The 27,154-nt window shown below is 39.5% G+C and overlaps 1 protein-coding gene across 2 annotated transcripts in view; it reads left to right on the forward strand.

The window, feature by feature from the left end:
• Positions 1-27,154, forward strand: part of ARHGAP28 (Rho GTPase activating protein 28) — a 1,230,114-nt gene that overhangs the window by 1,051,073 nt on the left and 151,887 nt on the right. For both annotated transcript variants that reach the window (XM_044066513.1, XM_044066514.1), the window contains exons 11-12: positions 1,770-1,967; positions 20,994-21,125. In XM_044066513.1, the coding sequence (XP_043922448.1) occupies positions 1,770-1,967; positions 20,994-21,125 (330 nt within the window). The remainder of the gene's footprint in view (positions 1-1,769; positions 1,968-20,993; positions 21,126-27,154) is intronic.

A 27,154-nucleotide genomic window follows, 5' to 3' on the forward strand; every position in this document is an offset into this window, starting at 1 on the left:
CTTGCTTTTTTCAGCATTTCACAACACAGGTTTACAGAATCTGTCAGCAGGTGCTGTAAATAACATTCACATGCAAGAGGAGACTGGATCCACTTATATTTCAGGCCATTGTTTAGATTTTAAGGCCTCCAGGAAGTTAATCTATTTGCTACACGTCACAGCAGTCAGGGCAAAAGATTTTATTGTCTCATTCCTTGCAACCCAGTTTGGAAGAAAGGTGCTTTCTCCTTCATGTGAAACTCAGACCCTCATATATGCCTTCTTCTGATTCAGTAGATACTGTTCAAAGCCAAAGAAGACAAGGCCAATATAATTCTGATTGCCCCATTCTGTCCAAGACAACCATGGCCTCTCTGCAAATGACCCTGGTCCCTCTTCCACAATTAGCATTATCTCTGCAGAATTCCTTTCTAATACAGTAGGACAGAGTACCAAAACTCCGTCTGAAAACTCTGAATTTTTCATTCTGGAGAAGGGAATTTTGACCCCCACTAGCAACTCCTTTCCACAGAAACATTGCATGTCTTGAAATAAGCCAATGTATCTAACACAAGAATATCTTGCATACAAAATTAGAAGAAATTTGTTTCTGGAACTATGTTACAGTGTCTGGATCCTTTACTGTGCCCCCATCTCAAGATTGTTAAGCTATTTAAATAATTTGTTTAATTCTAAATTTGATGTATTCATACAGTGAAAGACTGTGACTCAACAGTGTCTGCCTGTCTTTCGTCTTTTCCACAGTTTATATAACAGCTGTATGTTAAGGTCATATTTGAAATAGATCTCCACTTAAGACTACCAAAAAGAGTTATTTTCTCTACACTGGAATTTAATTAAATCTTTGAGTTGATTTTATACTGCATTTCAATTATCACCTGCAGTGGATTTAAAATGCCTCTCCTGGAAATTATTTTTTTCTTGACTCTCGTGGAAATCATTTTTTTCTATTTTCCATTTCATGTGGTAGGATTTCAGAATTAAAGGGATCTTGTGAGTAAACCATCACACTTGTTATTCAAGAGTCTGCAAGCGCATCACTTAAGACTAATCCATTTTCCATGCTTCGAGTTGTAACATCAGGACCTTTTAGTCAGCCTGTTAAACTGTTAGTATGTCGTCCAAGCTACCCAAATAATGGAAAGCATTCCTTTTGCCTTTGCTGAATGTACCCATACAACCAAGATAACCAAGATGTTATATTACAAGAGCTGAAAAAAGTCAGATTTTTTCATTCGGGAAAGGAAAAAGCTTCAAAGTTAATAAGCAAAAAAAAAAAAAAACAGTCTAAATGGTTGGCCCACCTTATGGACTTTTGCTGTCAGTGCGATATTGTTTACTTCTGTATCATAAACCAAGTGTCTGGCGGGTGTTTTTTAATAGCTTGGAGAATATGTAGATCAAATTTTAGTTGTTCATCTTGGTGACTTTTCAGTATCCTTGATTGTTGTACTATTAATGTTCTGGGGTTATTTTCGGAGAGCATTTTTAAACGTTGTTTTTGGTCGGAGAAATGTTATGATGACCTATCCTTAACATACCAGATATTGTACTGCCACTCTACGTGGCAGAAATTGCTACGTATTTATAGTGTCTACATAAGAAATTTCTTAATATAGATGCACTAAAATTTAAGTGAAAACTGTGAAAGCAAAATATTGTACTGGGTGTACTTAATGTACATCATACGTGTCCTGCTGTACATATATGTTTGCATAGTATAACGTCCTTGTTATTCTCAGTTTGGATTTGTTGTGTAATTGTTTCAGGTACTGCTGGAATTCCTTCGTAAAGTCGTTGCCAATGAAGAGAAGAACAAAATGAGTTTGTGGAATGTCGCCATGATTGTAGCACCAAACCTCTTTATGTGTAAAGGCAAAAGCGTAAACCAACAGGAGATGAAGGTCACTGCTGGAGCTGCCCATATTGTGCGGCTGCTCATCAAATACCAGGACATCCTGTGGACAGTGAGTGATACTGACTTTGCCCTTCTTTAATTTAATACTTGAAAACCAGATGCAAATAGTCTCCGTATATGTGTTTATATAACTTATGTTCACTGTTTGGGAAAGCTAACTTGAAACTGAACACTCTTCTAGTAGTTCGACTTTAAATCCACATCAGAATCAGTTTTCCAATGCAGTCTTGTATCTTGGTTTGCAAAATTGGGGAAAAGAACAGCATATTTGCACATACTGTTAGACAAAAATGAGAGGATATTCAGTCTTTAGAGCTGAGTGTCAAATACTGAAAACACAGAAGCCACGACTTCTGCTCAGTTAAAAGACATATAAAAACTAGTTTAGAACAAATGCATTTTCCAGTTTTATAAGGAGTCTATATGACGCATTGACATCTTACTTTGTCAATATACTGTGAATGTTTGAAACTACTCGGATACTTTAGGGGGAGTGCAGGAGGGAGAAGGCACCCTAAACTGCAGTAACGTCACATTCCCAGTATGATACTGACTTTTAATCGTCTATTAAAGCGCCGTTATTGTAAAGTAGGCAGAAGTGTAACCGTTCTTCACAGCTGTGGTTTCAGGAAAACGTTTCCCGTCATGTTTGTATTGTGGCTCATGTTCTTCATGTTCTCTACCCGTATATCTGTTGTATCTGGCCTGGATTAGATTTAAAGAACATACCAGAATAAGGAGACATGTCATGCAGTTTGTTTCTCCTTGTACTATGTAGAGCGTCACACTCCAGTCAGGTGCATTTACTTACAACATTCACAAATGTGAATGCATCTGCTGACGTCATGCCTTCCCCTACTCTCACCCCGAGCCTTCCCCTACTCTCACCCCGAGCCTTCCCCTACTCTCACCCCGAGCCTTCCCCTACTCTCACCCCGAGCCTTCCCCTACTCTCACCCGAGCCTTCCCCTACTCTCACCCCGAGCCTTCCCTACTCTCACCCCGAGCCTTCCCCTACTCTCACCCCGAGCCTTCCCCTACTCTCACCCCGAGCCTTCCCCTACTCTCACCCCGAGCCTTCCCCTACTCTCACCCCGAGCCTTCCCCTACTCTCACCCCGAGAGAAATCAAGATTCCTAGTAAATACTTGCATACTACATAACATTTTAACAACAGCTGTTAAACTAACGTGCTTGAAGAAAATGGATATACTGTGCAACTCTCAAACAATAAATATAGATATAAAAAACCCTAAACTGTTGTACTGTAAACATAAAACCATACGCAAACACACACAGGCATTATACATACGCATACATGTGTGAGTTTATATATATATATATATACACATAAAGAGATATATATATATATATATATATATAGATATACACATACATATGCACAGAGAGAGATGATTACCTCTTCAAAAAGTGAACACTCATATGGGAACAAACAAAAAAATGACTCTACAAAGATGAATCGTTGAATCACAAAATAGTGAAAAAATTGATACAATGTTATAAGTAGGTGAGTAATTCCCCCCCCCCACACACACACACTAATTATATATAACAGTTCTGAGATCTCACAACAGCGGGGAAAGGAAAACTTCCAGGTTCATCGTGTACTACAGATCTCGAAAACACAGCAGCCATCCTTTGGAGACTTCGATCACTTGAGCCGGAAAACAAGTAAAAAAGATCGTTCACCGTTTCAAATGTTCATTATTATGAATTGCATGCATTTACAGATATTTAAAGAATCCAAAGCAGCATTCTGCCAGTAACATTTTTCCAGCTACAAAATGATTCATTTTAGTTTTCCAAAATGCGTCTATATTACAACATCGAAGCTTTAGTTAGAGTAACTAAAGTTTGATCTTGTAATATCGACAGCTAAAATTGTCGAATGGCCGATTCAACCAAGGGAAACACTTCCCTTGGCCGAATCAATAAAAAAAAAACTTTACATCCAAAATCAAGTGGGAGGCTTCGCCCCCCCCCCCCGAACACACACACACAGCCCGATGTGGGGGCACATCCTACCTAAATATACTAACTCCAAGATCGCTCCAAATTGTTGAAATGGGCATACTCCACATAACGGCCAAGGGAAGTGTTTCCCTGGGTTAAATCGGCCGTTCAACAATTTACGGTTTCAATATTACAAGTTTGAGCTTTACTTCGCTTAAATAAAGCTTCGATCTTGTAATATAGAACCTTCCAAAGTACCTGGAGTCTCTGTATTATGCATTTTATTACAGAAACATTAAGATTTTCATGACTGTAAAATAGATTTAAGTGTTTTTGTGGCTGGAAAATGTAAAATGAATTTATTTCTGACTGGCTCCATTTTCTTTTCACTTTTTATGTTTTGGTTGTTTTTCTTATACTGCAAATCATAAATAGCACCTCAAGGTATCATCCTAAAATGCTAAGATGCATTTACATTTTCACACATTTATTCTGTATTTGTCAAGAGTGTTTCAGACGTAATCCAGAAATGGCATCTTTCAACCATGTGAAGCTCACTAGCAAAGTTATATATGCTTTACTGGCCTTCCTACTGGGGACCCCAACACCCTTGTGCTAGACATCACAAATGTGGTTACTTTTTGGACATCTCCATATGTCTATGCATATGCATAGGTTTTTTTTTTTTTTTTTTCCCTCTATTTCTGTATATTGATGTATATCTTGAAATTGTTTAGTAGTTTGTAGTGGAGCTTTTCTCCCCGGGCCTCCACTGAAAATGGACATATATCCAGTTGGACTAGCCCGGTAAACAAATGTAAAATAAAAAAATAAAATAAATAAAATAAAAGTTGTTTGAGTGTCTGGGATAAGTCATAAATCATGTAAGTTTAAACATTTTAACTTAAATGAACTTTATTTAGTGCTAGGTTTTAGAGTAGAATTTGTGACTTAGGCCAGTAGTCCGACTTTGTCCATCTAACAAGGCAGGTTAGGCCATTAACCTGCCATTGTCGATCTAACAAGGCAGATTGGGCCAGTAACCTGCCTTTGTTCGTCTAACAAGGCAGTAGTACTTGTAAAGACCCTTCCCCATAATTTAGCATTTGTATAGAAAGCACCCCTTCTGTTTCTGGGCATAGCGCCTGTCATGTCATCATACCTACTGGCAGTTATGTGTCAGAATTAGTATTTTTCAAGGATATTATCACCTCATGATAGATATCTCAGGATGCCGTAAACTAAACTAGTTGAAATCCCCATTAAACCCAACACCTTTGTACTAAGGATTATAAAATGGCTGACCTCACTGTCAATTGCTGGCATACCCAATGCTTGTTTGACATTATAAAACTAACTCTCTTTTACAATTTGTTAGCCTTCCTACTGGGGACCCCAACACCCTTGTGCTAGACATCACAAATGTGGTTACTTCTTGGACATCTCCATATGTATCATCCTGCCTTCTTCAGGTACGCTGTGTCCACGCCACTTGCAGTTTTCTTTTTCTTTTGGCCGCTCCTGTTAGAGGTCACCACAGCACATCATCTGTTTCCATTTCTTCCTGTCCTCTGCATCTTGCTGTGTCACACCAACCACCTGCATGTCCTCTCTCACCACATCCATAAACCTTATCTTAGGCCTTCCTCTTTTCCTCTTATCTGGCAGCTCCATCCTTAGCATCCTTCTCCCAATATACCCAGCATTCCTCCTCAGCACATGTCAAAACCAACACGATGCCGCCTCTCTCTGGCTTCATCTCCAAACTGTCCAACCTGAGCTGACCCTCTAATATACTCATTTCTAATCCTGTCCATCCTCGTCACATCCAGTGCAAATCTTAACATCTTTAACTCTGTCACCTCTGACTCCTGCCTTTTCATCAGTGCCACTGTCTCCAACCCATATAACAGCTGGTCTCACTATCATTTTGTGGGCCTTCCCTTTCACTCTTACTGGTACCAGTCATGTCACAAATCACTCCTGACACTCCTTTGCACTCGCTCTACCCTGACTGCACTCTCTTCTTCACTTCTGTCCCACATTCACCATTACTCTCAACTGTTGATCCCAAGTATTTAAACTCATCCACGCCACTTGCAGTACCTTGTACTATTAAAAGGGTCTGTCCTGAAGTGTGACTAATCTGAACGCATAGCCAGCTGTTTAAGGGTTATATATCCATTATCTTAATGCTTGTCCATAAATACAAGATAGTAGGTAGATAATTGCATTTGTAGATAATTGCCAGATTTACTAAGTTTAAATGTGTGTTGTGTGATGCTTGTATGGTACTACCTGATCTAATGTGTGAATGTTCTTGATATGTTATAATGTACTTTAATATTAAAGGATTCACTCAGATTTTCCCAGTAAACAAAGTTGAGCATGAGTGAGTGACCTTTTCATTTATAACTGTTGACACTTCCTTTGTAAATACCTCTGTGTTTAGGAACTTCTCAAAACTAAACCGCCTTTAATTACTTGATAACCTAAATAAATCCATTGTAATCCTGTTCCATTGGATCTTGTTGCTAAATCTGCAGCCCCCAACTTTAATAATTGTATTGAAAGGTCAGTCCCCTGTTTGCATGAACTGTAATGAGAAGTTTAAGAAACTCATAAAAATAAGTGATATAACTAGACACAAACTGCTTATCAGAGGTCTCATTTTACCTACCATAAAAGCACACTTAAGCCAACTAACAGAGCTAAAGGCAATTGTTAAGAAGCTCAAAGCTGAGTATGAACTTAAATTAGCTAATAAAACCAAAAATAGTTCTTTAACTATGTCAAGAAGTTAAGAATGAGTACCAAACTATGTACAGCGCTAGTCCACAATAGTAATGTACACTCTGACCCACTGAAAACGGCAATGCTGGAAGGATAGACGTGTATCACAAAAAATACTTCTTTGGAATCGTGTACCTCTCCACATGAAGCAAAGTACTTCACTTACTCGATTCAGATTTAATCTGGAGGAATGGATGGATAAGTAGCCTTGTCCCTAATGGATAGGATCAACTGGACAGGGGCATCGGGTGTTGATTTGTCTAAACATGGGCTAAACTCTTGGCTAGGCTTATAAGGGCCTCAGAGCCAATAGCCTAGTAACTTCCTATGATCAACATGTAAATGTTCTGCTCATATCCGGGTTATTTATATTTAAAATTTAAGGGATAACAACTTCATTGAAATATGTGGCTAGGCTCCTAAAGACCCTCACAGATTAATACCCTAGTAAGTACCTATGAACCTGAAAGAAGGAAAATGTCTGAAGTGTCAGCAGTTGCTTTACCTGCTTTATTTGTTATGAAACAGGGTGCTTGAAGGTGTTTTACTTGTCACACTAAAACATTAAACCTGTATGCATTACGTGCTTTTAATGTAATGAATAAAGAAAAAATAAATAGAACAGTAATTTGCGTCATTAATATTATTATTATCATTATTATTATTATCATTATTATTATTATTATTATTATTATTATTGCTGGCAGGTTAATTTAGCACTATATTCATACTCTTCTTAACCGTATTTTTTTGGTAACTTGGGACATTACACCTTCCAGTGGTAATGGATCAGGCATTTTTCAATGCAAGTCCTAGAAAACACAAAACTCTTAAGTCACCAAGGTGAGATCACTTTCTAAGCAAATTGACTTCACAAAAGCAAACGTGTGTGTGTGTGTGTGTGTGTGTGTGTGTGTGTGTGTGTGTGTGTGTGCGCATGTGTGTGTATATATAAATATATATATGTATCCAAAAATACATCAGATCAACAAATCTTTAGACATATGAGAAACATGACAAAAAAAGAAATTCTGTCAGACAAAAAAAAAAAACTTTTACTGTAAAATGCAGCAAACAAACCAAAACAATCCTATAAGATTCTGGGCAAGTATAAATAGACTCCTTTATCCAGGTAACCCCAAAACACCAACCCCAAAGGGTGCAACACATGAGACTCCTATCCAAACTGCCAATGCTTTCAATTCCCTCTTCACAGAGGCTATCCAATCACTAGCCAGTCAACTAGCTCCTGATAGATCCATTCTTAACTCTTCTCCCAGCTGTCTTCCTACCTTCCGATTTCTACCCACCTCAACATATTATATCTATAAGCTCATTCTAAAACTTAAAGCCTTGTATTCCTTCTGCTGACCAGATCCCAGCCGAATACCTGCTCATAGCAGCTAAAGAAGTAGCTTACCCGATATCCATCCTGATTAACAGAACTACTAACGAGGGAAGCATCCCTGACATTTGGAAAATCTCACACATTATCCCCTACACAAAGGTGGCAACTCAAATGAATACTCAACTATAGACCTATAGCTCTATTATCCCCCTTACCAAAATAATAGAAAAATGTATTCACCATCAGCTTCTAAACCATTTAATTCAACATAACATACTTGCTGAAAGCCGACATGGCTTTAGGCCATTCCACAGTACTACTACTGCCCTCTTATCTTTTACTGATACCATGAACAAAAACCGCAATAACAATGTTCTCTCTTCCTCTCTATTTATTGATCTCTCAAAAGCATTTGATATGGTAAACCACTCTCTACTTATAAATATTCTGAAATCACTCTCTCTTGATACTATGGCTGTACAATGGTTTACTTCCTACATCAGCAATAGGCAACAGGCTGTGCTCTGGGAGAATAAACTATCATCCCACCTTCCAGTCTCACTGGGTGCCCCTCAGGGCTCCATTCTAGGCCCTCTCTTATTCTCAATATTTATCGATGATCTCTACCTAGCTATTTCTCAGGCAACCTGCATTCAGTATGCAGATGATTCAACTTTAATCTGTGCAACTGAATCTTCATCTGAACTACAATCCCTAACTCAGAAAATATTTAACGTAGTAGAGACTTGGTTCTTAAAATGTTGCCTCCTCTTGGATCCCAAAAAAACAAAGCTCCTTCTCTTTACACCTACCCGTAAATCCATGCCTTTGGATTTCTCTGTTATTTCTAACAATGGCACCCTCATATCCCCTGATTCTACCACCAAACTCCTAGGAATTACAGTAGACAATTACCTCAACTTCGATACCCATATTAATAACACTATAAAAACAGTCAACAGAAAAATGGGCTCCCTATACAGGATCAAATACTTTCTCACTCCAACAGCCAGAACTACTATTGCCCACTCTCATCTAATCTCAACACTTCTCTATGCCTCACCAATTTACACCAACCTATCCAAGAAGAATCTTCTCAAACTAACTGCATCTTACAATAAAATTGCCAGATTTGCTACTGGTAATCCCTTTAGAACTCATCACTGTCAGAATCTAAAACAACTAGGATGGCTTGAACTGCAAAATCAGCTTCATTTTAACCACTTACCATTGCCCATAAGATCCTCAACCAGCCTAACAACACTCCTATACTCTCAAACCTCATTACTCCGTATAAAAATCTTAATACCTTACGCTCTGCTAACAAACTTCTACTTAGCAGTAGTAAGTCTAACAACATGGCAGGTAACTCTCTTTTCTCAAACACAACTGGGAAATACTGGAACCTTCTACCTAGTGAACCTACTTCACTTCCTTCCCTACCCCACTTCAAACAAAAACTCAAAATATACCTTAGAACACACTGGTATGCCCCTGTACCAACCCTGACTAACCCACTACCTCTGTGACTGAATTTCTCCTAACTCCATTCTGACTTTAATTCAATGCTCTTTACTGCAAACTTTGCAAGAATTGTAATCCCGCATACAGTTATGATCTACTTCACATGGATATCTTGTTCAATATGTTGTAAATACTCTTCTGCAACCATTCTCAGGAATTGTAAACCTGAAAAAAGTTCACACACATGTACACTTGTCCACTGGATATAAAACGTTTACACACCCCTGTTAAAATGCCAGTTTTTTGAGATATAAAAAAATGAGACCACAATAAATCATTTCAGAACTTTTCCCACCTTTAATGTGACCTATAACCTGTACAATTCAATTGAAAAACAAATCTTTAGGGGAAAAATATAAAAAATAAATAACGTACAATACACTGGTTGCATAAGTGTGCACACCATTAAACTAACACTTTGTTGAAGCACCTTTTGATTTAATTACAGCATTCAGTCTTCTTGGGTAGGAGTTTATCAGCATGGCACATCATGACTTGGCAATATTTTCCCACTCTTCCCTGCAAAAGTGCTCCAAATCTGTCAGATTGTGAGTGTATCTCTTATGCACAGCCCTCTTCAGGTCAAGCCACACATTTTCTGTTGGATTTTGGTCTGGGCTCTGGCTGGGCCATTCCAAAACTTAAATTTTCTTCTGGTGAAGCCATTCTTTTGTTGATTTGTATGTATGCTTGGGGTCATTGTCATGTTGAAAGGTGAAATTCCTCTTCATCTTCAGCTTTCTAGCAGATGACTGAAGGTTTTGGGCCAAAATTGACTAGTATTTAGAACTGTAATTCCCTCAACCTTGACTAAAGCCCCAGTTCCAGCTGAAGAAATGCAACCCCAAAGCATGATACTGCCACCACCATGCTTCACCATGGGGATGGTGTTCTTTTGGTGATGCAAAGTGTTGTTTTTGTGCCAAACGTACCTTTCGGAATTGTGGCCAAAATGTTCAACCTTGGTCTCATCAGACCATAACACATTTTCACACATGCTTTTGGGAAACTTGATGTACTGTTTTGCAAATTTTAGCCGGGCTTGGATGTTTCTGTTTAAGAATAGGCTTCCGTCTTGCAACCCTACCCTGTAGTCCACACATATGGAGAATACGGGAGGTTGTTGTCACATGTAGTACACAACCAGTACTTGCCAAAATTCCTGCAGCTCCTTCAGTGTTGCTGTAGGTATCTTGGCAGCCTCCCTGACCAGTTTTCATCTTGTCTTTTCATCAATTTTGGAGGGATGTCCATTTCTTTCAAATGTCATTGTTGTCCCATGTTTTCTCCACTTTTTGAAGACTGTCTTCACTGTGTTTCATGGTATATCCAATGCTGTGGAAATGTTTTTGTACCCTTCTCCTGACTGATACCTTTCAACAATGAGATTCCTTTGATGCTTTGTAAGCTCTCTGTGAACCTTGGCTTTTACTGTATCAGGCAACTGAGTAAATGTTAGGAAAATCCTACTAGGACAGCTGAACGTTATTTGGGGTTAATCAAAGTCTCTTTAATTGATGGCAGGTGTGTACCCAAGAAGACTGAATGTTTAATTAAATCAAAAGGTGCTTCAACAAAGTATTAGCTTAAGGGTGTACACACACAACAAATTATTAGTTTAAGGGTGTGCACACTTATGCAACCAGCGTATTGTACATTTTTTTTTATTTTTTTATATTTTCTCCTAACAGATTTGTTTGTTTTTCAATTGAATTGTACAGTTTATAGGTCACATTAAAGGTGGGAAAAGTTTTGAAATTATTTATTGTGGTCTCATGTTTTTATATCACAAAAACCTGGCATTTTAACAGGGGAAGTAAATAGTGTGGGAAGAAATAGCCAGGGAATTGTTATGGCTAGGCTTGTATAGGCCCTAGGGCCAATAGCCTAGTACCAACCTATGAAGTGTGCATATATGGGTGGACTGCCTTCAGTCTAAACTATCTTTGTCCAACATCTGTTTATAGATTGTAACCAGGGCAAACCATTTTGTTCCCAAGTAACTTGGGTGTCTAATAGGAGGGGAAGTGGTATGTTATCAAAGAGGTAGCCAAAGGAATTGTGAGGGGGATGTTAATTTGAGAACATTTTACTTCCTGACAGTTTCTGTCCATCAGAGACATAGGAGCCAGACCTGGGGTGAATTTGTGATTTCCCATGCAATGGTCAAGGTCCATTTGAATACGGTCAGGGAGGAAGTCTGTTTCTCATGGATGGAGAGTCCATTCCATAATACAGGTATCCATTAAGTCAGGTATGTCTCTACAGTGTGTTCTGTTTGTCGTAAGTGAAGTTGAAATCCTTGGATCTAGTCCATTTGGTCGATTAATTAGACAGTTTACATGAGTGCTGTATTACATGATTCTCAGGGTTGGGGATGAGGGGTGTGGAGGTACAATCCCCACATGGTAAGTTCAAGGGGGTCTTGTCCCCTGAAAATAAATGGTGTTTTTCATTGTTATTTTTACTTTAAATAGCGCATGCCCAGAGATGGTTTCTCAGTGCATGAGTTCATAGGTGTGTACTAGGCTAATGGCGCTGGAGCCTTTACAAGCCTAGCCCATAGGATTACCCTGGCATCATGCCACCTAACCTTAGTTAGACCACAGTGGCAATGTGGTGGTCAAAAGAGAGGTTGCTGTCAACCCGTGTTCCCAGATCTCTTATAACGCCTTCTGTGTTCAGTGGACTATCATCAATGTGGTAATTCATGGTAACTGGATTTTTCCCAAAGGGGATGATGACACATTTTTTGGTATTGAGCTTAAGGCCATGGTTCTGACACCAGTCGTTGGTCTCAGTGAGGCCTTTCTGTAAGATGTCAACATCACTTAGGGAGAGAGAGAAGTAGATACCAAACAGGAGCCAGGACCGATCCCTGTGGGACTCCACTCGTGACTGGTTGGCAGTCTGACTTGGAGTCAGCTACTTTCGCACTGTGAGTTCTGTCTGTGAGCCAGTTTGCAGCCCACCTAGTGATACAGGAGTTGATGCCTAGCTTAGTGAGTTTTTCTATGATTCCTGAGTGGGGAATGGTATCAAAGGCCTTGGTTAGATCAAAGTAGGCTGTATGAACCAACTTGCCTTCATCCACAGCTCTGGTGACTGACTCAAAGAAGTCAACCAACTTGAGCAGGCATGATCTACCCTTTACAAAACCAAACTGTGTGGGATAAAGAGTTTGAAGATTCCCTATATCCTTGTTTATTAGGTCCATGAAGATGCATTCCACAGCTTTGCACATCAGACTTGTCAGGCTAATGGGGCGATAGTTCCCAGGGTCTGTAGTCACTCCTCCTTTGTGGAGAGGGATGACTATAGCAGTGCGCCATTTGGTAGGGTCAAAGCCTGAGGTGAGGCTGTAATTAAACAGGGCACACAGGTGAGGTGCCAGTTCACTCTGTAGTTCATGTAGAACACAGCCAGGGATATTGTCAGGTCCCATAGAAGCTGTATTCCTGGCCTTGGACAGTGCTGTTTTAACCTGTGCAGCAGTAATACTGGGTGCCTGGCAATCTACTGGTATTGTGATTGGTCCTTGGGGGGGACAGAGGGATAAAGTTGGCACTGAATCTGTCGGCTACTATATTGGCAATATCTGTTGGCTCGGTATAGGAGGTACCATTGTGTAGTAGCTCAAAGCAAATCTGGATATTGCTGTGGAGATTCTTTACATAACTATAGAAGGCCTTGTGTTTGTCTTTACTATCTGCTGCAATTCTGTTTTAATAGCTAGTTTTAGAAGATTTGATGAGGGATCTCAACTTTTTGTTGAGGCTGATAAGAGATTTTTTCCAGTCTTGGGACTTCACCTTATTCTGCATCAGTTTCCTTCTTCTGTTATAGAATTTGTTTATGGCAGGGGACTACCGGATTGGCTTCCTTTTTTTTTTTTGTAGGAGAGCATCTTGGTTCTATTGGGTATGGCGAGATTCATGCATTTGTGTACATGTTTGTACAGTGCATTAGTGTATTATCAGGCGGTCATGCAACTATTCTCCATTTGCATGAGTGCTGTGAAGTTAGCCACCTCTTTTTCTAGGAGCCCAGAGTTAGCTTTGGAGAAGTTTTTCATGGTGGTTACCTTTGCGGGGGGGGGTGTGGATTTCCGAGGTGATTAGTTTGTGCTCGGATCTAACTAAGGAGGAGTTGACTATTGGTGTAGAGCAATAGTCGCCCGTGTTAGTAATGACCAGGTCAAGGATGTTGCTACCTCTAGTGGGGATAAGAACAAGCTGGTCCATTGCATTGGAATTAATGAATTCCAGGAAGCGTTGGGCAAGTATATTCGTACATGACTAGTTTTCCCAATTAATGGAGGGGTAGTTGAAGTCGCCCAGTATGAGAGTGTTAGGTTGGACCCTAATATTCTCCAGGGTGCTTAGGAATGTGGAGTGTGAGTCTTGGGACATGGTTGGGGACCTATAACAGGCTGCGACCTGAATTGCTGTCTTACCCAATCTTAGCTGCACCTGAAGTATCTCTGATGCATTTTGTTGGGCTACCAGTCTGAAGATGTGTGCATCCTTTATGAATATGGAAACACCACCCCCTTTAGAGCTCTGTCCAAGTTCTGGGGTCGAAAGGTGTGGAATGAGTTATTGCCTGGGAGTGCAGGGGTGTTTTCTGCTGCCTTGAACCAGGTCTCTGTTACAGCACAAATGTCAGTGTTCTCCATTTTAAGGAGTGCTTCAAGCGAGTGCATTTTGATATTTAGACTTCTAGCATTGATCAGCATGACCCTCAGAGTGCATTTATTTGTAGCTGTTATGGTGGTAATTTGGTCTTTGGAACACCACCTAAAAAAGGCACTATAGGGGTGGCAAGAGCTTTGGCCAGTATGTGGAAGGCCAGGGGTGACAGATGCAGGCATTCTCTGGCAAAGCATCGAGGTCTGTCAGTCATGTCATCCCAGGCAGACAGATACTGGATCCCCTTAGAATGACACCAGAAACTTAGCCAATTGTTGAAATCAATCATTTTCCTCTGGTTCTGTGGTATCATTTTGGGTGATGGTAAGATGCTGCTCAGGGCTAGAGTCATACTTGCCTGGGCTTCATAATCCAAGAGCTCCTCCATGTATCTTTTCATGTAGTCCAGTGAGGTACGTCTCGGGTCGTTCACACCCACATGTACAATAACAGAGTCATATTTGTACCTGTTGTTTGAGGAACCTGAATGCGTGCATTAAGTGGTGGATCCTAGCACCTGACAGGTAGCTGACTGTTACTTTCTCCTTATTCAACCTAGTGATTGGGACATCAGTGTGCCTCCCTAGCGAATCACCTATGACTAGTGTGATGGGCATGCTGTTTTGCCGTAGGGGCTTTGGTTGAGTTGCACACTGTTTAAGAGAGTTATATGTCTCATGATTAGTGTTGTGTTGTGGTGGTCAAGTGCGTTTCTGCTTTTGAAGTGTCTGCTCTTTGGGTAGATTTTTATTGAGAGCCTCCATGAAGGTGGGTGTGTGGTTTGTGTTTTTATGTGAAGACAGTGATGGTGTGTGTTCTGGAGGGCTATGTGTTCCATGTGGTGTGGTGCAAGTGCTGACCTTCTCCTCTTGACCAGCTATTCTGGTCTTGGCTGGAGAGTGAGTGGCTTCCAGTTTGGATGTATAAGTGCATCTCTCACAAGTTTGAGTGTTGGGAGGTAAGAGGAGAGGGTTGTCAGTGTACATGAGGCAGTTGCTACATTGCCTCGGGATGCCCAAGTTCACCAGGTTAATAGGAGAAAGCACAGGGAACTGACCTTTAGACATGCCTGGAGGGATGGGTATTAAGTACTGAAGCTGTTTCCTTGTAGAATGCTTAGAGCTGGTAGCACTTTTGTGTGTTACAGTAATTGCTACAAGAAGTCTGGTATGGTAAAGTGCTAGACTAATAAGCTAGTAAAAGGGCAGGGGAGGAGAGAACTAGCAAATCTAAGAGAAAAATTGAAGAGCAGACTTTAGCACCTCTCAGAAGTTTACAAAACAGTCCTGGATACAGCAAATCTATATCTGGACTAGACTAGTTACAGGAAAGGTGGGAAACAAGTACAAACACAGACTTTTAAACCAGAAGGTTGAAAGAGATGGAAAATCTGCCCAAATGGCCAATAAATTACAAATTCTGGGCCAGAAACACTCCTCTTTTGGTTGATAGACTACCTAGTGCTTACCACTCCCACTGATAAGCTAGAAGATTTCCACCCAACACAGAAAGGTTTGGGGGGGCTCAGAAGCTTACATACAGTCCTTGATACAGCAAATCTGTATCTGGACTAGACTAGTTACAGGAAAGACGCGAAAAGTGCAAACACAGGCTTTTAGACCAGAAAGTTGAAGGATATGGAAAAAACTGCCCAAACAGCCAATAAAGTACAATTTCTAGGCCAGAAGCCACTCCTCTTGTGGTAGATAGGCTACCTAGTGCTTACCACTCCCATTGACAAGCTAGAAGGCTTCCCTCCGACACAGAAAGGCTTGGGGGCTCAGAAGCTTACAAACAGTCCTGGATATAGCAAATCTGTATCTGGACTAGACTAGTTATAGGAAAGATGGGAAACAAGCGCAAATGTGGGCTTTTAAACGAGAAAGTTGAAAGACATGGAAAAACTGCCCAAACAGCCAATAAACTACAATTTCTGAGCCAGAAATCACTCTTGTGGTAGATAGGCAACCTAGTGCTTACCACTCCCACTGATATGCTAGAAGGCTTCCCTCCAACACAGAAAGGCTTGGGGGACTCAGAAGTCTTGGATACAACAAATCTGCACCTGGACCAGACTAGTTACAGGAAATGAAGGAAACATTCTTTATACAGAAAAGCAGCTAAAATAGCACTGAAAACAATTCAAGTGCAGTGCAAGCTAGCACACTTGAGTGTGTAGCAATATTAAAGCAAATACAGTTTAAATAAATGCAATTTTTTCAAACTGTATTCTGAACTGAATTCAATTGTTGCTTTATTCGACTTTGAACAGTTAAAAAGTGTCAAAAAATATACTTATTAGCTGTGAAGCACACTCAGTCAGAACAGAAGGAGATTCTAGCAATTTTTTTTTTTTTTTTTTTTTTTTTTTTGTAAAGTGGAAAGGGCGAAAGGAGAAACAGAAGATAATTCAAGGTTAAGGACCTAAGTGGGTTGGCCTTCTCAAGTGTTCTCTCTGTATTAGGTAGAATGAGCTAATGATACTAGACTGGGATAGAGGTGGTTCAGAGCTGAACAGATGGGACTGGTAGGAGTGTCTGAAATCAAAATATGATCTCACTGTACTTGGTTGAGTGAGCAAATGAGATGGACCCAGGAGGAGTGGACAAACACAAATTTATAGGAGAGGCGGGCAATTCCAAAGCCACCAAGACTAACTGCAGAGAGATCACAATATTCAGTGAAACAAATAAAAAAAATAAAATGCAGTGCTATCTTTAACACTGCAAGTTTGTACTTATCTCAGCTTGTAATACAGTTTAAGTAGGTATATAGCGGCCAGCCAAACAGCTTAGATATTCAGCAGAAATGAGTGGCGCCATGTCAACATTTGCTTTACCAACATTCTCCTTTCAGTGTTTGGAAGGTCAACATATGGATTACTCCAAAAAGTGAGTGTGCCAATATAGATGTAAGAGTCTGCAAAAAATATATTATGTGCTTATTGGATAGTGTTCTCTGATAACATAGTCGTACTGTGAATTCATATTGCCTGGGTTCTTCACTGGCCTCTTAAGTACTACTTTTGCCTTTCACTGGTGAGTCCATCTCAGCAGCTGAGATCAGACTTACTGAGCTGTATTTTTTTTATTTCTTCCTTGCTCACATGTCTGAAGTGAAATCACAGTTTTATTTGTCAGTTCTTTGGATGTTACCCACATTTCAGATAGTTTGCTAAACAGAGTACTGAGATGTGTTACCTAGATGCACATTCGGCCCTTTATGAAAAATGGTATAAATCCTTTTTCTCCAATGCTTTGTCCACCTTTAATTTTAAGATTTCTGTTACATTCTGTTTTTGTGTAAACAGGCTAGAAATTAATCATCATATTAGTAATATTTACTTTCTTTTGAATTTGGCGTCCCTACATTCTGTGTTTTAGACACTGAAATGAAGTGCATGTGTTATTTCTGACACTTTTGAGATGTTTAATTTCAGTTTTCTTTGCTTTCTTGTGTAGTTTTCCCTATCTCCCTTCATAACTGAGTTTTTATATGTTCTCCAGTTTAGGCCAGTTTTATTATGATGGTACTTAACACTTTCCAAGGGCTGTTTTTATTTTCTAACCTGTCTTCTAACCCCCCTTAAGGTCCGTTAGTGGTTTTAATTCATCCCCTCATTTTTCAGTATAGTAGGATTTTGTGCTTTTCAGTTATGGTGTTTTTTATTTCTTTTTTTTCCAATTCTCTTCCTGCTGACCTCCACTTGCTATGACCCCCCCCCCCCCGGGTCTATATTAGAATGTCAACAGGGCAAAAGAGTGAAGGTCCTTACGTCGACACATCTTAACTGAAACCACTAAATCTCGAATGGCTACAACAGCAATTTTTTTTTTCCCCAGGGAAAAGAATCGCTGGGCCAAAAAAAAAAAAAACTGACAGACAAAATAAAGTGGGGGCTTTGCCCTCCCACACCCCCCCTACTTAAATATACCAACTCCGAGATCACACTACAGTGGAGGAAATGACAAATTCCTGACAATGGCCCACCGATTTTTTTCCCTGGGAAAAAAATCGCTGTTCTGGCCATTTAAGATTAGTGGTTTCGCTTAAGATGTGTCAACATAAGGATGTTCGCTCTTCTGCCCTGTCGACGTTCTCATGTAGAACCAAACCCCCCTGGTCCATTATCAGTGAATTCCTTTTCAGGTGACAGTTTCTGGCATGGTGGGGGACTCTCAACCCATCTTTATAGCAGGACTAAAAAGTAGTTACCTACTGGTATAAATATTTCTGAAGCAGACGTGCAATGACTACGCTTTTGAGTTTGATTGCATTTTTGAAAAGTCTTGCAAACCATGTAGGGATCACATTGCCCCCTCATCATTATTCTGTATTATAGTGCCAGTGTCCGGCAGGTGATACAATACAGTAGTGACTGGGTAACCGTACATGTACCAGAGAATTTACCTAGACAAAGCTGTTTCTTCTCTCTTTTGCCTTGTGTTGTGATAGATTATCTACTGTGTAGACATAGGTTCATAGGACATTACTAGGCTAACAGCTTAAGAGCCCTTACAAGCTTAGCCAGTATAACCCAGTTTTAGCCAGTATATGGCCCCTAGGGACAAGAGGATTGCATGGATTTGTGCTTGTGCCTTCAGTATCTTACAGATTGCCCCTGTCCATAAGGGAAATAGGTGCTACCCCACTTATGAATTTGCAGTTCCCCATTCATTGATCCAAACTGCATTTGAAGAGACCAGGGAAGGGCTCTGCTGAACATGAATAGGATGCCTGTTCCAAAGAATGGGCAATCTCTGAGACACATATCTGTCTCTCTAGCAGGTTTCGTTGGAGTTGTTGACTAAGTTTAGATCCCTTAATCAGATGACCCATGTGCTGTTTGACTTGCAGATGTGTACCAGATCCATCAGGGCTGGTTTTGAGTGCCTTATAGGTCACACCTTAATAGTCAGTAAGAAAGAATAGTTTGAGCCCTAAGGCCTCAAACTCACATTCCTGCTCTCTGGAGTCCAGTCCTCTACCGCTGTACCATCAAGGCACATAGGTTGCCAGCATCACAGATGAGCACACCCAGCCCTTATGCAAACAGGCCAGACCTGTGATAATAGAATTGACTGTACTATAGCAGCCTTGTTGTAGCTTCATGTGGAATGACTTGGATATAGTATCTGAGCCATCGATATGTACATTATTTGCAACTGCAAACCGTGCAAAAGCTTGCATTCCAAAGGGTTGTGTTGCACAGCTCTGCGTGGTGACGTAAAACGTTGTCACTGCTGATGGCAGTAAGCAAAATTAGTACCTTTTACTGTTTTTAAGCATCTTTTAGAGTGAGACCTTCCACAGACCTTACTGCATGTCAGGCAGAACCTGAAAGGCTGGTCAACATTGCTACATCTAATAATATTGTACATACCTTGTATGTTTTATTTTTTATTTTGTAAACAACTTCTTGTGAAAACAAGAACTGAGGCAGTTTGATGATTAGTGTGGCAGTTTAACAGTCTTTTATTTGATTCCTTCTGTTCCGTTTGCTAACTGTGCAACTTTGAGCAAGTCAGTTAATCAAACTGTGACCCACAGGCTGCTCCTAAGAGAGACGCTCATGCCTAGTGGCTATAACAGGTTAATAGACAAGGAAAGTTGTGTCTTTTGGCTTTTCCCGGTTAGGGGGTCGCCACATCGGAACTCCGGTCCGCTAATGATTGGCAGTAGATTTTTACGTGCCGAGTTGCCAGCCCTGACGCACAACCTTCAACGAAGGTACGCCCATTCATGCATGTCTCCACACAGAAGACACTTTAGCTGAGAATCGAACAGGACAACGTCGAACTGTGAGGCGACAACGCTACCGCAGCACCACCACCACAGTAAGCAGTAAGGAAAGTAAAAAGTAAAATAAGCTACAACACTTGTAAATGTCCATTATCTAACTCTTCCATGAGTAACCTTTGGACTGCAACCTTTGCTTATCCCCTTGTTTTGGTTTTCTCATTAATCTGTAGCTCCCTTGTACCTGGAAACACTTTATGTTTTACTGATTTTTGTGAAATCAGAAAATAAAGACCTCAAACTGAAGACTGAGATTTTCATCAAAGGAAAAAAAGCTACATCACCCTGAGGTATTTAACTGGATGATACAACTGCAGCATCTAACTGTGTATTGTTTCAGCTAACCGGGATTTCCTACTTTGCTGAGTAGGACAATGTCATGTGGATTACAGGTAAAATATATCTATTGACTGTTACTTGCTGGTAGAGAGGGCTATTCTTGCATCTCATTGGGTATATAGGTTAGTGAGTAAAAGGCCAGAAAACACACACACACACAGGTTAATGTAGAGCTGCTTTTGTGGTACTAATCGGGGTTAGAGTCATAAAATCTGATGCGACTGATTTGTCTTCTCATTTTTGGATCTTTCTGTGTTTGCCATAACATGTGAAGTACTAGACGATTTTTTACACGAATCATTACTTTCTTACAAACACATTGTACATTTTGTAGCATTAACTTTGTTAAAACTGTTAATAAAAATAAACTTGTTAAAAATGATACACTAAATAAAAGTGTATAATTTCATGTTTTTTGAATTAAAATTCATGTATGGGTTGCTTTGAAAATCTGATCCAAGACTGGTTGCAAATGTTTGCCTTTTAAAAATGTTATATTTCATTAAGGTCTGTTTCAAAAACAGAACACGTGCTGTGAGTGTCATAATTCCAGATTTGGTTAAAAAAACATACGTTACTGCAGTTTATCACTGTTTATTTTTCTCCAGATCCCATCATTTCTAATTGCCCAAGTGAGAAAAGTGAATGAAGCTGCAAGGAAGTCCAGAACCCTTGACAAGAGTATGAAAAAGATTCTACAAAAGATGACTGCGGACAAGGGGAAACCTGAAAGGACACAGGTACTGCAGGGGTTACTATTGGGGCATCTCAGAATCTCCCTTTATGAATCTGAAAAGAAAGAACTGATTAATGTTAATCATAAAGATTATGTACATATTTTTATTTCAGACTACATAAATATGATTATGTGTATCTTTTGTTTTTGTTTCCTGATGTTTCTTTTTTTGTCTGTTTATCCTGTCAGCCGTCCACCATCCCGTACTTGATGGCCCCGTTTGCATCCCTATTGGTGGGAGACAATTTCAGGAGGTTGTTACCATGCAGTCATTATGGGATTTACATGTTCTAACTCCCCAAATGACTCAGGAGGCTTAACATGGGGGGTATCACACAGTGCCAGTCCTTAAACATGTATATGCCCGAAAGTTCCATTAACCTGGGTGACACTAATCCCTTCACTGGTTGGTTGGTGTACAATCCCATCTCTTCCTGCTGGCTTGCAGTGATGTCCAACCTTTGTTGGGTTTCAGTCATATAGAGTACTAAACGGCTGCCTACCCCTAAGATGGCCAGCCAAATAACAGCATTTCACTTCCATCTCCCCCAGCTAGATCATGGAGTGCTTGGCTTGTAGGCCAGTCTTGGGTCAGTTGGGTCACGGTCACGGTTTTATATCTGCACATCATGGACGCAGCATGTACATATTCTGTTTTGAGCTGCACTAGCCTTTTCAGTTGTACTACAGGTAACATTTGTCACCATTGTTTTTTTATGTATGTGCAGTTGAGATATGTAATTGAAAAGCATTTTGTTTAAAGTAAGATATTTAGCCTTAGTTGGCTAAAAGTAATCAAAGCTTACATATACTGGAAAGTAATTTATTGTTGAGAATTTATTTTTGAAAAACGTGTAGGTCAGAGAAGAGGCTATAGCTTATGGCTTGGCACTAGTTGATCTGTTTTTGTTAGCTCATTTTGAGTGTTTTTGTCACATCATAGCACCATCTTGGGTAGATAAGTACAGGAAGTCATAAGGTTTGGCAGTGGAGGAAAGATGAGAAGCTTGGAGCTGGATTCATAGTTACTTGCACAAGTGCGAGAGGGGTATTCAAGATGCTTACAAATAAGCGTAACAAAGGCGTGATTCATAGATGCCTAAAAATAACGAGATGCAAATGAGGAGTGTTGTAAAGCACAATATGCTAATGAAGCGCAGTTCGTAGTCCAACATCCCTGCGGTGTGCACATCCATTGTTAAATGTGGTGCTTCACCTTTGATACTCGAGTTGCAGTCCGTGAACTTGTTTGTCCCAAGTATGCATAAGCACTTCTGTGACATATAAATTATTTCCCCCAGGAAACCTCTCATTAGTTTGTATTAAGTATACATAAGCACTAAAATGACACAGTAAAATACTTTGCTCAGTGATCGCTTCAGCAGTCTGATCATGTATGCACAAGCACTTCCCTGACACACAAATGAATTATTTCCTCCGGCGACCCATTCAGTAACATTTCCAAATATGCACAAGCACCAAATGAAGCATATTCACCAAAGTGACCCCTTCAGTAACCCCAGTATGCATACGCATCAAAATGAAGTATTCGGTCAAGTGACCCCCTTTAGTAACATGTTCAGGTATGCACATGTACTGAAGTAAAACATTTCACCCAAGCAACCCCTTCAGTAATGCATAAGCACTAAAATAAAACATTTCACCGAAGCAACCCCTCAGTAATATGTCTAGGTATGTATAAACACTAAAAACATTTCACCCAAGGAACTCCTTCAGTAAAATGTCCAGGTGACCAAAAGCACCGACTCAGCTTCCCTCTCATCTCCTTATTCTGTCTGAATCCTGCTGATTTCTGGCATAGCATAACTTCGGGGCAATTTACACACATGTATGCAAATCAGCTCACTATAGACTCATGTCTATGATTCAGACTCATGCCCGTACATATAAACTCTGTTAACAGAGTAGTAGCTATCCCTTGATCGGCTATGCTTAAATCATGTTACACATTTCTGATGGGGGGCCATGTTTGCAAAAAAATCCTCTGACTTCCGTAGCCGTCCTGAAAGTCCAGGATTTGCATAGCCTTGTAGTGCTCTTCTTCATGGATCACTGCTATGAATATGCAAAGCCACGGACTATGAATACCATTGTTTATTTTGATAATATTCCCTGCTTGTGAACTAGGTTTCTGTCTCCCTTGAGATGCTTGTGGGTTGTTTATGATATGTGTGAATATGTGTCTGTGTAGTATTCAGAATAGTCACCGTTGTTTGAACAAATCATTCTGGTTACCAAAAACTGTAATTTAGGAATAAAATATTGCCTGTTCTTTCTTGTGGTCATTGATTAGCATACATTTCTTGTTAAACAAATAACATACTACTGGAAGTGGTTTATTCTGTTTTTTGGAAATGCGTGTTCTCCACATCAGGTTGTAGACTGCTGACCTAGGTTGTTACCCTTTGCCTATTGTGTGTAAGTAACACTGAAATGTATTGCAAATAAGTAAATGGCAATATTGTAATGCCAAAAGGAATGTATTTACAATTGTGTTACAAATGTTAGATGACATTATTGAGTATGAAACCATAACATCTAAACTTTTGCAACAAATTAATACACAATTACAGAAACTTTTGTAAATGGATATAAACAAAAAGGTTATTTTAGGGAAGTAAAAGAGTAAACTTTTGTTGTCATCTCCTATTCCCCCTCTTATTGCTTTCCAAAGATACATAAAAATCTTGGAAAAACTTGTTAGACCTTTTCTATCCCGAGTTGGGGGCCTTCTGGAGAAAGCTGGGCACCTTTTTAGCCATTTTTGTAGCCCCTACATTTTAACATCAAACTCACATTTACAAGATAGTTGTCACTTATTACAGTTACAATTAATTTTAAGTGCAAAGAGGGAAATGTGTTAATGTACAGAAGTTATCTGTGGCTTTTTAAGATCAGCATGGGCTAACAGCGATTTCTTCTTTCATTGGTGGGAAGTGTGTTTTTTCTTATAAATCTGACTGAGTTTTGTTTAAATAACTTTTTTTTTTAATTTTAACTGCTATTATTGTTTACAGAAAAGAGACAGCAATGTAAACAAAATATTCTCCAAGTTATGCTAATCTCTTTACGGGCTTGAAGAGCAACAGTAATTTTGTTGTGGTAGTTGTATTTTATATGCAATTATGTTTTTCAAATGTTACATAACTGACCACCTTTTAATTGTGAAAGGGGTCTGTACAAGAGATTGATAATGTTTTGATAGAATTATTCATAATAACATTTGCATTTCTTTTACTTATCCATAAGAATAAATAATAATTGGATGGTGTATGTTTACTGTGAACATAATGCTCTGTGCAGTACTTTGGACAGTGAAACCTGCAGCCACTACTATTTTCATGTCAGCCACAAGTATACACCAGGTCATCTTACAGCCTGCAAAATTTGTACTCAAAATGCTGTTTGTAATATACTCACTGCTGACATTTATAAAGATTATAGGACAGAGGATTGTCATTGACATTCACAACTATCTCTTTATTTGTGGGTTGTTATACCAAATAAGCTTACATATAAAAGGTGTCTTGTGAGCTTTTGTTTTAATTACTTTTTTTTATTTGTTTACTGGAAAAGTCCAGCTGGTTTGGAAACCCCTTTTTACAGGTGGTCATGGGGAAAAAAGCTCTTAAAAAGTAACATTCAGTGTACAGTACATATTGCAAAAATGTACAGTTCATCTGAGCAGATTTTACATATAGGTTACATAAACTAGAGTACTGTAAGACATTCCTAAGGAGGACATTTATTTTGACCCAAGTTGTACTCCCTTTAAAGAAAATATAGAGTTTTAATAAAGTATTGGCATATTGGGCTGTCCATTACACACTGGGGCATGCAAACTTGTTATTTATTTATTTTACTTTTATTTATTTGACATTTGTTAACCCGGTTGGTCCAACTGAGCCAGTGGCCCATTTTCAGTGGAGACCAGAGGAGAAAAGCTCCAGTACAGAGAAGTACTGTATTTGTTTGTGTCTTTCGGCTTTTCCCAGTTAGGGGTCACCACAGTGGAACTCCGGTCCGCTAATGATTGGCAGTAGATTTTTACGTACTGGCTTGCCGGGCCTAACGCACAACCTTCAACGAAGGAACGCCCATTCACGCATGTCGCCACACAGAAGACGCTCTAACTGAGAATGGAACGGGCAACGTCTGACTGTGAAGCGCCAATGCTACCGCAGCACCACCACCGCAGTACTACAGAGAAGTACAGTATGATAAGCATATTTGTAAATACAGCACAAATCTTAGAGGTTGTATGTACTACATAAAGCAAATAGAAAATATAGTACATAAAGCAAATAGAAAATCCGTACACAGCTATAATACAAGTACAGAGAAGACATTTAAAATAGCAATGAAGTATATACATATTTACGTGTGAGGTAGTGGTTAAGCATTTGTGTCTAAAAAGTAGTAAAACTATGTGTTAAGAAGGAAGACTAAGAAATGGCGGAGTGAGGTGACTGCGTCATGAAATAGTGGCAGTACATTAGTGAAAGAAGAATTAGGTAGGGTCATGACAGGACCAGGACTTTGTGTTAAGCAGGAGTAGTCGAAGTTCCTTTTTGATGCAATTGGGGTGGGAGATGGATCTTATGTCTAAGAGGAGTTTGTTCCAGGCTTGGACTGTAGAGCATTTATGTAGTACTTTTCCAATATTTTTGTTAGGCTTATAAATATACTGAGGAGTTGCTGATTGGAAGCACAGTGGGGACGAGTGGGAGTGTAGTATGATACAAGGGAGGAGGAGGAAGGGCAGGAAGATGCTTTGTATAGTATTGAGTGTGTGTGATTTGAAATTGTGATAGTAGGAGTTGTTGGGGGATTTCCAGCTCTTAAAAAGAGTTGAGTGCAAGTTTTGTGGTATGCTTGTTGGAGTTTAGCCAAAACTGCAGTTGCAAGTTAGTAAGGATTGGCGTGGCATAGAGAAGGGAGGGGAGGAGGAGTCTAGCATTAGAGGTAAGACATTTTTGATTTTGGTATAGTAGACCAAGTTTTTGGTGTTTTTTTTTTTTTTAAATGAAGGATATGCAAATTATATTTAAGTTCATCGTCTATGATGGTACCTAAGAGCTCTTAGTGTGGGGGTCAGGTTTGGTTTTGTCAGAGGATGTGATGACAAAGGTTGATTTGTGGTGAGAGAGAATGTGGAAGAAATAGCAAGAGTTTAGTTTTTTGTTGGATTTAAGATGAGCTGATTATCAGAGAGCTACTTTATTTAAAACATGTAACCACAGTGTCTGTCTCCCTCTCTAAAAATAATCTTTTTTACTATGGAACAAGCATACACACTAAGAAGCAACCAGAATGACTACCTTACCCTGGCTCACCCAAAATTCAAAACTACATAAGTAAAAAAGGTTTCTCTTGACTAGGACAAACAATATGGAACCACCTTGCCAATGAACTAAAAAAAAAACTGACGTTGGACCAGTTTGAATCTGTCTTTAATAAACACCTACAAAAGAAGGTAAATGCACCTACTATTATACTAGATAAAGGTTCACACCATCTGTATTCCTATGTACTGTTTGTAAATGTTCATACTACTCACTGATGTGATAGATTTTATACTTTAAAAGCTACACTGTATATACATGCTTGATATGTTATGATGTATTTACTATCTTGTACATACATGTGTATGACCTGAATTGTGTGTCCTAGCCAATTAAGCTGTTATATAGTAAACCTCCATCGTAAACATTGCTATTGTATGTAGTTCTGTACTGTCCTAAGTACCTGGGTTGGGACTGAAAAGTGTCAGTAGACCATTTCACTCACCCAGTAAACAAATTGTGATAAATAAATTTTACTTAGTAACACCATCCTTGTTAATGTTTTACCTGATGGTCTATCTGTTTCTTTTAGAAATTTTCCAAGTCTTATGGATAGATGTCCACTCTGCAATGCTTCCTATTAGTGGTTCCTCACACAATCCTAGTACTGTCTATAAGGGCTGCAGTTTTTGCCAATAAAGAGACAATACCATTTGTAATATAAAGG

This window comes from Protopterus annectens, chromosome 3.part1, assembly GCF_019279795.1.
Source record: "Protopterus annectens isolate FY-2018-M chromosome 3.part1, PAN1.0, whole genome shotgun sequence".
NCBI classification, from domain to species: domain Eukaryota; kingdom Metazoa; phylum Chordata; order Ceratodontiformes; family Protopteridae; genus Protopterus; species Protopterus annectens.